Genomic DNA, 14,757 nt, shown 5'->3' on the forward strand with positions numbered 1-14,757 from the left:
TTTTTTTTGGTTTTTCTCCGGTACCGGGAACCGAACTCATGACCTTGCGCTTGCCAGGCAGGCGCTTTTGCCGCTGAGCTAAATCCCCAGCCCCCCTCTTTCTTTTCTTATAACTACCTTTATTCCAGAAGGGGCAGCAGTGTTTCAATAGTTTCTCCTTTTATCATCAAAATCATTTACAGTGGCACCTTGGTTCATGAACTTAATTCTTTCCACAATTCTGGTTGCAAACTGAATTGGACAAGAACCAAATCAAATTCAATGATTAGGTTTAATGTTGACCTTATGGGAAAATTTGTTCTGGTTCATGTCCAATTTGGTTTGCAACCAGAATCATGGAAAGAATTAAGGACAGGGGTACCACTGTATAGGTGGTTGATGCCATGGACAGGAATGCAGGGAGATTCCTGGGTGCAGAAGTGCCTCTGACAACTGCTGGGATGTCCCTGGGGTCCTAACCGTGGGCTCAGCTAGCCAGGAGCATCAGTCCCCATACTCAAGTGTATACCAGAATCCATGGTTTTCAGGAGCCCAAATTTACCTCCGGTTGGCTCACAAAATTGTTACTCAGGTCCCTGTACTTAGGTTTGTTTGCTGCTGACCAAATCAAAGGAAGCCATATGTTAGGAAAAAGAAAAAAAGATTTACTCAAAGCTGGTTCTGAGGAGATGGAGGGCCCATTTGTCTCACATCACTGCACCCTGCGTACAGGAGAACAAGCATCTCTTACAGTGAGGACAGAGGGCAGGGAGCACAGCCAGTGCAGACCTCCACACTCACTTCACCACCTCCAGCCATCCTCAGCTCAGCCTCTTCTTTCCTGTGGAAAGGAAAACAGGCTCTGTCCTCCTGAGGCCCACAGTTATGTATTCTGTCACTTCTTGCATGCTGTAGAGAAGACAGAGTGTAGGCTATATGCTCAGCAGGAGGAAGTCTGGAGAAGTTGCTTATCTCTAAAATATCTAACTTTTAAAGTTTGATTTTGCAGCGCTAGTTACACGGGTACCCTTTAACCCAATGAAGTTGACAGGTAAAGTTGATAGTGCTAACGTCCATGAATTTCACTGTTTCTATACAGATAAGGGTTATAGGGGAGTTTAGGAAAAGGGGCTACATCTCTCCCTAATATGAGGGCATACACATATTACTCTGCATCTTTCTTGTTAGCTTGATAACACAGAAGGTATAGTCTCCCAGTGATTCACATACATTCCTCTTTATTTAGAAGTAGCAGAATATTTCACAGTATGGCTCTACTGCACTTCATTTAGCTATTTTACTGACTGACATCTAGGTAATTTTTAGTTTGGGGACATTATACATAAGGTTGGACAGCACCCTTGAACATATGTTCTTAGGTATTTATACAATGACTGCACAATAAAGGGCCCATGCATTTTTAGCAGATTTCAGGTTATTTTCTGACACGACAGTGGCAGTGAACACTCAGCAGTAGTATACAAGTGCCCATTTCCTGTTAATACTCCAACTGAGTTGCTTGTTGCCTTTTAAACTTTTTGATTATCTGAGAGAACTTGATTTAAAAATTAAAAGACATTACAGTGTTAATTAACCCTTTCAAAATAAAATATAAAAAAGTCAAAAATCATGCAGCATTTGAATCATTAACAAGCCTGATAACTAGTACTCTGTATATGTGCATATATGTGTACACACACACACACACACAGGAAAACAGACATTCCTGGAAGTGTTCCTGTATTCAGTTGAGCCTCTCATGGGATGGAGCTGATAGGCTCAGCCCCAGGCCAATATCTGGATGTGTGGGTCCTCAGGCAAATACAATACCTGGACACCCTGCATGGATTTTAACAAGCACTGAGTGAGCTGTAATTGCAAAATCCCCCAAATCTACAGAGCCTGTATGAAGTGGGTTCTCAGTGTCAGTTCCTGAACTTCTTTTCCTTTCAAATCTTACCAGACAGGACAGAGGCCTAGCGTGTTTGCACATCAGACCAAAGAACAGCGGATATTCAGGGAAAGGGCACTTAAAGGGAAGGAGAGTGACTCTGCTAGGCTGGCAGTCTCCTGCACTCCGCCTGGAGACGCGACTGCTCCATCTAGTGGTGCTCCGAGGAAGCAGCGTGCCCTGGGTTCTGTGGCATTCCCATTTCTTCCCTCCACTCTGACTTTAAGGGGTAGCATGTTTTTCCCAATATCTTAAAAAACAAAAAACAACAACAACAACAAAAAAAAACAGTTAAAATCATGTTAAATTTCTTCCAACTTTTTTCTACAAATAAGTTTTATATAATTTACATGGCTGTGATTATGCTATCTATAGAGATTTTAATTTTCTATTATTTTACATGCTGCGGTTTGTTTCTTTAAAGTGCATTTAAGCTCACAAACAAAGACAGCAGACAGGAAGGCATAGTGCATAAATGTGTAGAGATAAATCTCCATTCAGATGAACAAATAGCACACTGCCCATTCCCCCTTTTCTCCTCAACTCCCTCCTCTCTGACTTTAATCACTAAGCCAAATTTTATGGTATTCTCTTGCCTTTCGTTATAATTTTATGATTTAGTTTTGTACACCAAAACAATGTAGGGTGTTTTTGCCTGGTTTTGAATTTTATATAAAAAAGCATTATGCATTCCTTTAAATCTTACACATTGCTTTTGGGCCAGCCCCTAGCCGCGCACATGCCTGGGAGGTGGGCCCCCGATGCCCGGGGAGCCATGCAGCAGTGCGCACTGGCGCAGTCGAGAACTATCATGGCACAGTGTAGCAATGACACAATTGGCCTGCCACACACCAGCTGCGGAGGCCTGCCCATGGGCATGCATGAATCATCCCAACATGGAGAAATCCCTGGGAATACATGCCACACAAGGTCACTCTTGCCCCTGCTGTTGAGAACCAGAAAGGTCCAGAGTCAGCAGAGGAGCAGCTGCTGAACAAGGACTCGGAGAACATGAGAATACAGACTAAGCCCGAAGACTCAGAGGTCTAGTTGAGCGGGGTCACCAGAGCTGTTTGGAAGCTGTAAACCAGGAGGACCTTGCACAATACCTGGGGAGACCCCTGGAAGCCATTCTTCCCCTGACAGTACAGGCTGCAGTGGAGGAGCATGTGGAGCTCCAGAGAGGTCTGCACTAAGATTCCTGCTGCCTGTGCTGATGGTTGGGGAGAGGACACTAACTGGTTGTGGGGTCCCAATGCGATGGGAGGCTGAAGAGAAAAAGCTACAAAAAATGGCTTTCACCCCAGATGGCTCACTTGAGATGTTAGTAAGAAATGCCTTCTCAGTATTCCATAGCCGTGATGGGGAGGAGGCCAAGGAGAGAAAACAAAGAGACAGAGAAAAAGCAGCTGCTTTTGCTGCAGCACTAAGAGAAATAGACCCTAAGTCTGATTCTCGGGGCCCCAAGAAGAACTTGACTACATTCATCTGCTACCACTGTTAAAAGCCAGGCCACCTCAAGAGGAACTGCCCAGAGAAGCCCCTTGGGGCATGCCCTGAATGTAAAGGAGACCACTGGAGATCAGTCTGCCCTCTGAAGTGGAGGCCCCAGAGCTCAGACCCATCCTACCAGTTAGTCCAACAGGAATGAGGGGGCCCGGAGCATACTCTGCCTTCTCCCTCTGGTCAGACTGTCATCTCCATGGAGGAGCCCCAGGTAATCATGACTATAGAGGAAAAAGAAAACAGCCTGTTGCTAGACACAGGTGCAAGTCTCTCAGTCCTTCTTTTCAATCCTGGCCTTCCTTCCAGCCGTCACACCTCAGGGAAAGGAGTTACTGGTGAAGAGGTAATAGGCTATTTTTCACAACCCTTAGGCTGTAACTACTTGTTAGATCTTTCTTGCATATCTCTGTCTTCCTGTGAAAGCACTTTGAAGATACCACCATGTATTACAGCAGCCATTGATATTTTCCTACTAATCTGTCCATAACTCTGTAATGTTTTCATTGTTCCTATGCTATTTTGTAAATGGATGTATGATTATTATGTGTTTCCTACAACAACCATTGAGAATAGCCAATGATTATTCAACTGGTCACTCATGTATAGCTCTATTTATTTTCTTCAGAAACCACTTTGAAGATACCAAAGTATAGTACAACAACTATTGATAATCTCCTACCACTTTTGTCTGTAACTCACTATTGTCTATTTGTTTTCCTGAGAAACTATCTTGTAGATAACACTATGTAAAACAACAACCATTGATAATTTCCTACTACTTTGTCTGTAATTTGGTAAGCCCTCCTATTACTATGTAATCCTTCTTTTACTCTTTAAAATAATAAAAAAAACCTTACACATTTGATTTTCTGTCTGCCTCCTCTTGTTCTAATTATGTCGACTCATTCTATGCTGTGCATATAAAGCCTTTCATTTCCATCATCACATACAGTTGCTTTGATTCACCATAACACAGTGCTGAATTCCTCAGCCTGATGTTGACACAGTTGGGGTGTCTTCATCCTGGGCCAACCATGAACAGTGTTGCCATGAATGTTGAAGTCAGGTACATTCTAGGAGCCGAATTACTGGTCCTCAGGGGGTGCATACCTGCAGCTTTACTAGATCTTGTCAAATTATTTTTCCAAGGTGATTGTACCAGTTCACGCTTTTTTGTTCCAAGCTTCCTTTGCTTCATATTCTCATTACCATTACCATTTCATTGACATTGACTCTTTAATTTCAGCCCTTCTGCTAGGCATCTCACTGTAATGTTAATTCCCATTTCCCTGATGTCTAAGGGGCTGAATCCTCTTAAAATGCTAATTGACTGTGTGTTCACTTATTTATTTTTCTGGTGCTAGAAGGGCTTGCATACAACCATATAGCTTGGGATAGAGCTTAGTGATACACACTTGCTTAGCATGCTTAAAGCCCGGGGTTCAATCCTCAGCATGCATGTACACACACACACACACACACACACACACACACACAGGAAGTTCATCTATCTTGTCCAGAACTGAAAGTGAAAGTCCCCTTTCATAGGTGGTTTTTTCATAGCATCCTGCTTCCATTTAATGATTTCAGTATCTTCCTTTTCCTCTTTTGAAGTTATCACTTTGAATTCTTTTGATATTTCCTATCTCTTACATTCTCTGCCACTTTCTTTTCTTTTCCTATTTGTTTTCTTGGTCTGTCTAGTATGTTGAAAGTACTTAATAAATGGCAATTTACATGAATGAATGAATGAATGTATTTTATAGTAAGACTGAGGCACTTAATATCTGTTTAGATGTTCTGTGAGTATGTTTAGACTTCATCAACTAGTGGGCTTTATCATATGGTCAATGAGAAGTTGCTTATTTTATAAATCATGTTTGGGGATCAGTTTCTGCTGACTAGTGTCTTCTAGTTGCACATTTAGGAGAATCTGGTTTATTCTGGAAATGAAGCACAGTGCTGAGTGGCCCAGAGGTCACTATGCAGATTTTCTTGTTATGCCTGTTTTCATCCAAAATCTCTGTACTGCTTTCATCATTAAGTTTGTCATCCCCAGAATCTGAACCTGTGAGAATATCTTGGGTGTTTGGCTTCAGCTAAGAGCTGAAAGGCAGCAGCGGGGAAGTGGGCAGAGGGGCACAATCACATTGCTGACTGGACAAGGGGCATTGACTGAGGGATGACTTCTACAAAGAGATAATCTCGAGCTCCTCATGCTGTTCAGGACCTGTCTCTGTCCTCCATGGTTCCACATCTATGTTCCTTTGTTTCCTGTGTTCTACATCAATACTGACCTCTCTTGCATCTACTTAATTTATATCAGATTTTGTTGAAATTTATCCTTTGCTAATAGCCCAGTATTTCTTAATTTTGCCCTTTGGGGAACACAGAAACGAGCAGAAGGCTCTTAACTGCTGACCTTTCCATTCACCTTGTCCCACCCAAAAGTGGCGGGGACCCGGTTGCTCCCTATCCCAGGACACAAGGACCACCAGACATGAGGATCACCAGAACGACAGGGCTGCTCACCCTTATCTGCTGTGCCCCGACATCCCCTGGAAGCATTTCAAAGAGATTATAGCAGGTCTTGGCAGGACTAGAAATTTTTCACTTCTAACTGGTTCCCAGGAGTACATATCACCTGTTGCTGCTCGTTGGGTTCTACCTGGTGCCTGTGAACTCAGGGGTCCGATGAGGTTGCTGTCCTGTCCGTTCTTGACTGGGCGAGTCCTGCTTCTTTGCTCACACTTGTGCTGCCTGTTTGTCAGCTCTGTCTCCTGCTGGATGTTGGCTAGAGACACCAGCTCCTCACTGTGTGACCTCTCCTGCTCACAGTATGTCAGATGGCTTCCTCCAGAGTAAGAGGCCCATCAGAGGCCACCCAGATGGATGCTAGTGTCTTCCTGGAACCTAACCTTGTGACAGCCCATTAATTTCACTGTATTTTACTTATTAGAATGAAGTCATTAAATCCAGTCCACACTTAGGAGGGGGGATCAGACAAGGCCCTTCCTACCAGGAGGTGAGACCACTGGGGGTATTTTAGGGGTTTCCCAGCACACTGAGCAATGCTCCTGGTCTGGGAGCAACACTTTGAAAATCCCTCCTATAATTAATGGCCTTGGAACAAAGATTTTTCCCCTGTGAGATCACAGCAATTTGGTGGTCATTACAGACTGTCATGATGGGTAAAGGACAGGAGAGGAGTTGACTCTTTCCATTAAGTTTGGGGGGAAAGAAAAGGCCAAGTTTTACAGCATCTCTAGCCAGCATTCTCTCTGAAGACCCATAAACTAAAGTGTGACAGTGCTCAGCTTCTAAGAGGCTTTTTATAGAGGATAACGAACTCTGTCTAAAACTCAGGTGTGGCTCGCAGAAGGTTAGAGGGCAGTGCATTGGAAAAGTCTAAGCTGGAAGTTTTCTTCTAGTTTGAAAAGAAGCTCGCCCATGGTGATGGTGAATCAGACTTTGTGGCTGCCTCAGAATGACGGTAACTGGCCTTTGCAAGTGGCTTTATGTGCCTTACTCTCTGAATGGCCTTAGGAGGACCCAAGTTTCTTATCAAGTGTACTTAAATGCACAATAGGGATCTGTGCATAAAGATATGCCCAATTCATACTCACTCCCATTAGAGGACTTTGGGGATTACAAAAGGATCTGAGCTCCGGTCCCTATCTAGTTATGGGGATGTGGATCCACCTATAACACATCAGGAATGGGTATCAGGTAGACCAGTAAATGTACATAGACTCTAGAGAAGACTAACAACCGCTGTCAGAAGACTAACAACCGCTGGAGCTGTGTGCCCTCAGACAAATCACATGGCTCTCTGAGTTTCTATTACCAGCTATTTGTAGCCTTCAGGGGAGTTAGGGAGAGAGAACCAAGAGAAAGTGCTTTCTAAATGTAAAGCAGTATGTGGGAGCTAAACAAACATCAGATCCGTGGTTCTCAGCCTTAGCTGCATGTTTTAGTCACATAAAGAGCTTGGAAAGGGTCCCAATTCCCCAGATGTAGCCAAAAGCCATTATATAACAATTATCCATCCTCTCCCCTTAGTCCTCCCCGCATCTTCCTCCCTTGCTTTCTTTCTGCATATACATACATCTATCTTTATCCTTATGTGTCCTTTTCCTAGAAAGGCTCTGCAAGTGTTTAAAAGAAATCACACCTCAGTTTACACCAAATAATATGCACTAAGAGCTTAGGCAGCATTTTTAGAGGGCACTGATGTGAAAGATGTGTTTCCTGGGGAAGGTGGTTAGCATTGAGCAACACATGGGAGGAGAAAGGTCTCTTCTCCCAGTGGCCCTGGGAACAGAGATGATGGAGATCAACACAAAGCCTGACTATTCTGCCATCCTGAACAAATTTTATTTTGAAATGGGTAAGATCCCTCAATGCACAACCACAAACTGAGATAGTGTTTACACTAGGCAAGGTGTGTGTGTGTACACTTGGTCAATATCAGTGTCAGATGAAGACTAAGTAGTAAGAGCCTGAAGTGTGCTCCAGCTTAAATTCTGTTCTGAAAGAGCAAGAGCTTTGTCCACAATTGTTCTTGGCCTTTAACCCCTCAACCATTTACTCTGACCATCACTCAGGCAGAATGTTTAACTACTGTTCCGAGCATCACTTGGGCAGCTGTCATTTCAACCAGTTAATCAAATAAATTTGATAAAATTGTCATTTTTATATTTCATCTTATATTATCTTATAAAAAGTAATGAAAAATATGCAATTTTTGGTTATCCTGTATTTAAATAATTGGACTGGCAAGTGGTTAAAAATATTTTAATGAGCACGCCAAGTTCAATAATTACTTTCAAGATATAAAGCTTTGGTCAGAGTAGAAGACCTTGTTTAAAAGAGCATTGAATGTAGGCATTTTAACAAAACAAGATATTTTTGTTCCTAATCTTTACATTTTCCAAAGTCATTGTAAATGAAGTATTGTTTTGATTTGTACTTGTGAGATAATGAAACACTGTTGTATCTAATACCAACCAGGCAGAGAACAGCACACCTAGTTTTGTGCCCTTGTTCTGATTACATATATTTCCTCTGCCCTCCAGAACCATGTGCCCTGGAAAGAACAGCCGGGTGAGAAGCCCAGTTGCTCCCAGCCAGCTCAGAAGCCACCTTCCAACCCTGAGAGGGTGACACGGACCTTCCCCTCCGTCTCTGCAAAGGATGTCCCCAGAGAGGCCCCTTTGCAACCCAGGAGGTTCTCTCAACATCCCCATGTCAGTTTGGATGACCTGCAGCTGGAGAAGATGCAAAGAAAGAAGCTAGAAAAGCAGGTGCAGATCCGGGAGATGTGCCTGGAGATAGCACATAGGGAGGGAGTGCAGGTAAGGCATCACAGGCCAGCACCCTTGGTGGCCCTGTATCCCTCTACAGCTGCCTGCTGTTTCCTGGTTCTGTCCTGAACTGGAACTTGTCACCCTTTGCTCCTGGATCACAGCACGCTGACAGAGCCCTACCCCATGTAAGTCTTCACATATTAGCCAGATTTCCAACACTGTGACAAATATCTGAGGCAAAGCAACTCATAAAAGGGAAAAGATTATTTTGGTTCATAGCTTTGGAGGTTTCATTCCAAGGCCGAGTGCCTCACTGCTTGGAAGCTATGATGGCAAATTATACCAAGGTAGGAGTACATGGGAGAAGAGACCCATTTACTTCATGGCAGCCAGGAAGAGAGACAGGGCCCCACAGGCCCCTTCCGGGCATGTCTCCACTGAACTAAGCCTTTGCCCTGGCTTCACCTTTTACAGGATTTACATTTTCTAACAGCACCAATATGAGGCTTTAGGGGAACATTGCAGATCCAAACTGGAGCACTGAGAGACAGACACTTCACAGTTGCAAAAGCCACCAAGACCAAAACTCCCTCTTCTTCCTCTGTGGCCTGTGCTGCTTGTGGCCAGCCCTACCCCAGGCCTCATGCAGAAAGAAAAACGGGTTCTTTGCCCTCAAGCACTAGCCATAGCAACTACTGTGCGGTGAGAGCTGCTGCGGGGTGCACATGCTGCACCTGTGCCAGCATCCGCTCCAGTACTCAAAATGGTGTGGGACACTTTTATATAACAATGAACTAAACAGGACATTGAAATACAGTTACATTTATTCCCCTGAATTTTGTCCACAGGGACACAATGATATGTGATATTTTGCACAAAACTGAAACCTATTTTAAAAGGACCGTGGTGTTTACATCATACCTTTTACCCAATTTCTGGCTCTGTTTCTTGTTGTATGCCTTTGTAAAATAACAATATTTTTCATTATCACATAACTATGAAGTACACATCTCTGAATCTCACCTCACTCCTCAATGCTGACTTTTTATAGAGGCAAAATTCACATAAAAAAATTAGCTACATTAAAGTGAGCTATTCAGTGATATTTGTACAGGTACCATATTATGCAAGAACTACCTCTAACTATCTCTAAGACACTTTCATTTTCCCAAAAGAAAGCTCCATATCCATTAAGCAGTCCCTATCCATTTTCCCTCCCCAGACCTTGGCAAGTATTAATCCACTTTCTGTCACTATGGCTTTACCCATTCTAGATATTTCATGGAAATGGAATTATACAATATGTGCCCTTTTGTGTCTAGCTTCTTTCACTTAGTATAATGGTTATAGTATAATACTTTTGAAGTTCAGCCATGTCTTGGCATATATCAAGTAATTAATTCCCTTTTATCGCTGAATAATATCCCAATATTTAGATACATTTGTTTATTTATTCATCCATTAGGGTTGTTCGCAACTTTTGGCTATTATTAATATTCCTTCCAGGACTACTGTGTAAATTTTGTTTGAATACATGTGTTCATTACTTTTGGTATGTCCTAGAAATAGAAATACTGGACTACATGGGATTCTGTGACTAACTTTTTTTTTTTTTTTTTTGGTTTTGGTTTTTCTCCGGTACCGGGAACCGAACTCACGACCTTGTGCTTGCCAGGCAGGCGCTTTGCCGCTGAGCTAAATCCCCAGCCCCGTGATTAACTTTTAGAGGAACTGCCAGACCATTTTCCATTTTGCCTTACTAGCAGTGTATGAAGGTTATAAGTTCTCCACATTCTCCTTGCCAGGATTTTCTTTCCATTTCATTTGTTCTGAAGGGAACCCTTGCACACTGTTAGTGGGAATGAAATTAGTATAGCCATTATGGTAAACAGTATGAAGGGCCCTCAGAAAATTAAAAAGAGAACTACTATATCATCTACTACATCATCCACCAAACCCACTTATGAGTAGTCAAGAGATTTTAAATCAGTACTGTACACAGACATCTACATTTTCATGTTCCCTGCAGCACTATTCACAACAGCCAAGAAATGGAATCAAACTGAGTATCTATCAACATATGAATAGAAAAAGAAAATGTAGTACATATATACAATGTAATACTATTTAGCATTAAAAAATGGAAAACATGTTTGGCACATGCAACAACAGCATAGATGGAATTGAAGAACATTATGCTAGGCAAAATAAGGCAAATAGAAAAATACTACGTGTTCTTACTCATGCTTAGCATTCACAAAGCCCTAGGTTAAATTCCCAGCACACCCTTCCCACAAATTATAACCAGGCTCACAGGTACCTATTTTCCCTAGGATCCAGAGTTCAGAATTTGCTAGTTCAGTGGTTATGAAGGCTTTACAGAACATGGCACAAATAACAAGAATGAGGCTGAAGATCGCATGCACTAAGATGATATCAGGGAAGCATGAGAGCATAGGTGTTCCTCAGCCCTTAAGGGACTATATAGCCAACATAAGGCAAAGCTGTGCTTAGGCCACCTCACCAATCACCACCATGGCTCAACCACACAGGACGGATGGTGTTGGTTACTCCCTTGAGATCACATGGGTGACCACCCAGCATCACCAGAGATTACGGTACAGCATGTCACTCACCCAAGCAGAGGTCTAGATTCGAAGCTCAAAGTGCAGTTCCTACTGAGTGCATATAGCTTTTGCAACATCATAAAGCTGAAAAATCCCAAATTAAACTGTCCTGAATCCAGGACCATCTGTAGGTGGGCATAAAGCAGTCACATTCAGTTGTGATCCTTTATCTTTTTATTAAAATCTGTTTTTCTGTGGTTTGTAGTCCTGCCCCTGCATTTGTTCCAATCACATCTAGGCTGAATATACGGAGTCACTGAGGCTTTGCACTGGCCTACCTGTGCTGACAGAACATTATCAAGCTTCTAAGTTCAATTTCTTCTAAGGGCTACAAACCAGGAGTTGAAAATATCTGGATTAAAGTACTTGTTTTTATTAAACGTACATTTAGTGAAAAATCACTCATTGAGCACTTCTGTGCTAAGCACTGCTCGGAATGGTAAGGATGCAAGGAGGAAAGCCTGAAGTCTGGCAGGAGAGGAAAATAAAAGGGCAGTTAGGGCGGAGGAGCATCACCTGTGTAGAGGCACAGGAAATGACAGGACCACGAAGGAGGGTGCGTCACTCCTATGCAAGCTCTGAGGCAGAAAATGACAGGAGGTGAGGTGAATGAGGACAGAGCCAGGCCACAGAGCCTCAGGGTTTTCACCACCACATGGTACACAGCCTCTTCTGGGAAAGGGTAGAAACATGTTTAAGAGATAAACTTGTTGGATTTGGTGATTATTGGTTGTTGCGATTGATAGAAAAGGAAGAGTCTAATGTTTCCTTGGACTCTAGCTTGAATTTCAATCCAATGGATGAATAGGTTTATCATTCCCTGACACAAGACAGGAGCCTGGCTCCTTAGTCCTTTTGGACAGCTGTACCATGGGACCATAGAACAGTTGGCTTCTCAATCGCAGATCATTTTTGTTCTCAAAATGCTGGAAGCTCAAAGTTTAAAATCAGGGAGCCAGTGTATGGTTGGGTTCTTGTGAGGCCTAAATGCTCATTGTATCCTCACATGGCAGTAAGGAAACTAGCTTTCTCTGTGGAGTCTCTTCTAATAAGGGCCCTCAGTCAGTCAAGAGGGTTCATCCTGGTTACTTCATTACTTCCCAGCAGCCCCACCTCCATACATCCTCACACTGGGCTCGAGCTTTCAGCAAGTGAAGTTCTGAGGGAACAGCAACCCACTGCACCTGAGAAATAGGAAGAGGGGTGGAATAGTAGATTCAGTCTAGTATTTGTTGAGTAAGAGGAGCCTGTGGCTCATTCAAATGGATGTGTCCAGTATGGACTGCTAGGATCTGATCTGAAGATGAGGCAAAGTTCAGGCTGGAAGATGGAGATCAAAGAATTCTGGAAAGTCCATAATCAAGCAGAAATGGAGGCAGGATCTAGAACTTCAAGAAGAATCATTTTAAAAGGAGGAAAATCCGAACAGAAGGTAAAAATGTCAAGCAAGAATGGTAGGATAGTCAGCAACGTCAAATACAGAAGAAAGCACTAAAGGTGACCGACTGGTAGACACAGCGTGAACTTAACTACTGAGTTTTGTCAGAGTAGTGTTGGTGCAGGGTGGGTGGGAAGAAATCGGCATAGCTGAGAGGAAAGTGGAAAAGGTAAAGTGGTGCAAACACACATACAATCATGTACTGTGAAAAAGCTTGGCCCAGAAAATAAGGAAAATTGGAGCAAGTTAACTTGTGTAGCCTCTCTGAGCCTCAATTACATCACCTGTAAAATGGGATGTTAATATCTTTCAGAGATAAATTACAAGTAATGAGAGGTTGAAGTAGTAATAAAATGTTTTCTAACAAAGAAAAGCCCAGGACCAAATGAGTTCATGTCTGAATTCCACCTAACCTTTAAAGAATTAACACCAATGTTTCTTAAACTATTTCATGCAATACAATGGGAAGAAAGACTTCTAAACACATTCTATGAGGCCATCTTCCTGATACCAAAACTGGAAAAGGACACAATAGCAACAACAGAACGGTAGATCAAATATCCTAGATGAGGACATATTTGAAAAATCTCTAATAAAATACAAATCAAACTAATATATATATATATATATATATATATTTTTTTTTTTTTTTTTTTTTTTTTGGTTTTTCTCCGGTACCGGGAACCGAACTCACGACCTTGCGCTTGCCAGGCAGGCGCTTTGCCGCTGAGCTAAATCCCCAGCCCCCAAACTAATATATTTAACAGGTCATACACCATGATCAAGTTACTTTTATTCCAACAATGTAATGTAAGGGTGGTTCAACATATGCAGATCAATAAATGTTTACCACATAAACAGAATTCAAGATAAAAATAACATGATCCTCTCATTGAGGCAGAAAAAGCCTTCAACAAAATTCAACATACTTTCATGATAAAAATCTAAAGACAGTAGGTATTAAAGGATTATTCCTCAATACAGAAAAGGCCATATCCACATCCAGCATCATCCTGAATGGGGAAAAACTAAAAGCATTTCCTCTCAAATCAGGAACAAGACAAGAGTGTCTACTCTCATCACTGTTATTCAACATAGTTCTTGAAATTTTAGCTAAAGCAAGTAAGCAAGAGAAAAATTTAAAAGGAATACAAATAAGAAAAGAAGTCAAATTATACTTTTTTTGCAGGTGACATGATTCTATACTTAGAAGACCCTAAAGACTGCCAAAAGATTTTTAGACTGATAAATGAATTCAGCAGTGTAGCAGGATACAAAATCAACAGCTTTATTGTACACCAGTAATGGACTAGCTGACAAAGAAATCAGGAAAACAATTCCATTCATAGTAGGTTCAAATAAAATAAGGTACCTAGAAGTTATTCTACCAAAGGAAATGAAAAACTACAGTTAAAATTTCAAAACATTGAAGAAAGAAATTAAAGAGGACACTAGAAGATGCAAAAACCTGTTCATGGATTGACAGAATTAAGTTGTGAAAATGTTCATATTAACAAAATGATCTACAGATTCGATGCAATTGCATCAAAATATCAATGACATTCTTCACACAACTAGAAAAAATAATCCTAAAAATCATCTGGAAGCACAAAAGACACATATGGCCATAGCAATCCTAAGCCAAAGAACAAGGCTAGAGTCATCACAATATCCCATTTGAAATCATACTACAAAACCACATAACAAAAACAGCAGGATAATGGCACAAATATAGACACATAGACCAATGTAATAGAAAAGGACACATAAACAAACCCACACAGATAATCATCTGATTCTGAACAAAGGAGCCAAAATATACATTGGAGAAAAAAACTGCCTCTTCAACATGGTGCTGGGAAAATTGGATATCCACTTGCAGAAGATTAAAACTAATTTCTTTTTTTTTTTCCCGGTACCGGGAATCAAACTCATGACCTTGTGCTT

The 14,757-nt window shown here is 41.8% G+C and overlaps 1 protein-coding gene across 3 annotated transcripts in view; it reads left to right on the forward strand.

Annotated features, from left to right (window-relative positions):
- Window positions 1-14,757, forward strand: part of Arhgef4 (Rho guanine nucleotide exchange factor (GEF) 4) — a 212,426-nt gene that overhangs the window by 112,596 nt on the left and 85,073 nt on the right. For all 3 annotated transcript variants that reach the window (XM_005397550.2, XM_013521054.1, XM_005397549.2), the window contains exon 3: window positions 8,515-8,793. In XM_005397550.2, coding sequence (XP_005397607.2) covers window positions 8,515-8,793 — 279 coding nt within the window. The remainder of the gene's footprint in view (window positions 1-8,514; window positions 8,794-14,757) is intronic.

The sequence above is a fragment of the Chinchilla lanigera genome, unplaced genomic scaffold (genome assembly GCF_000276665.1).
Source record: "Chinchilla lanigera isolate Chin_1 unplaced genomic scaffold, ChiLan1.0 scaffold00058, whole genome shotgun sequence".
Lineage (NCBI taxonomy): Eukaryota > Metazoa > Chordata > Mammalia > Rodentia > Chinchillidae > Chinchilla > Chinchilla lanigera.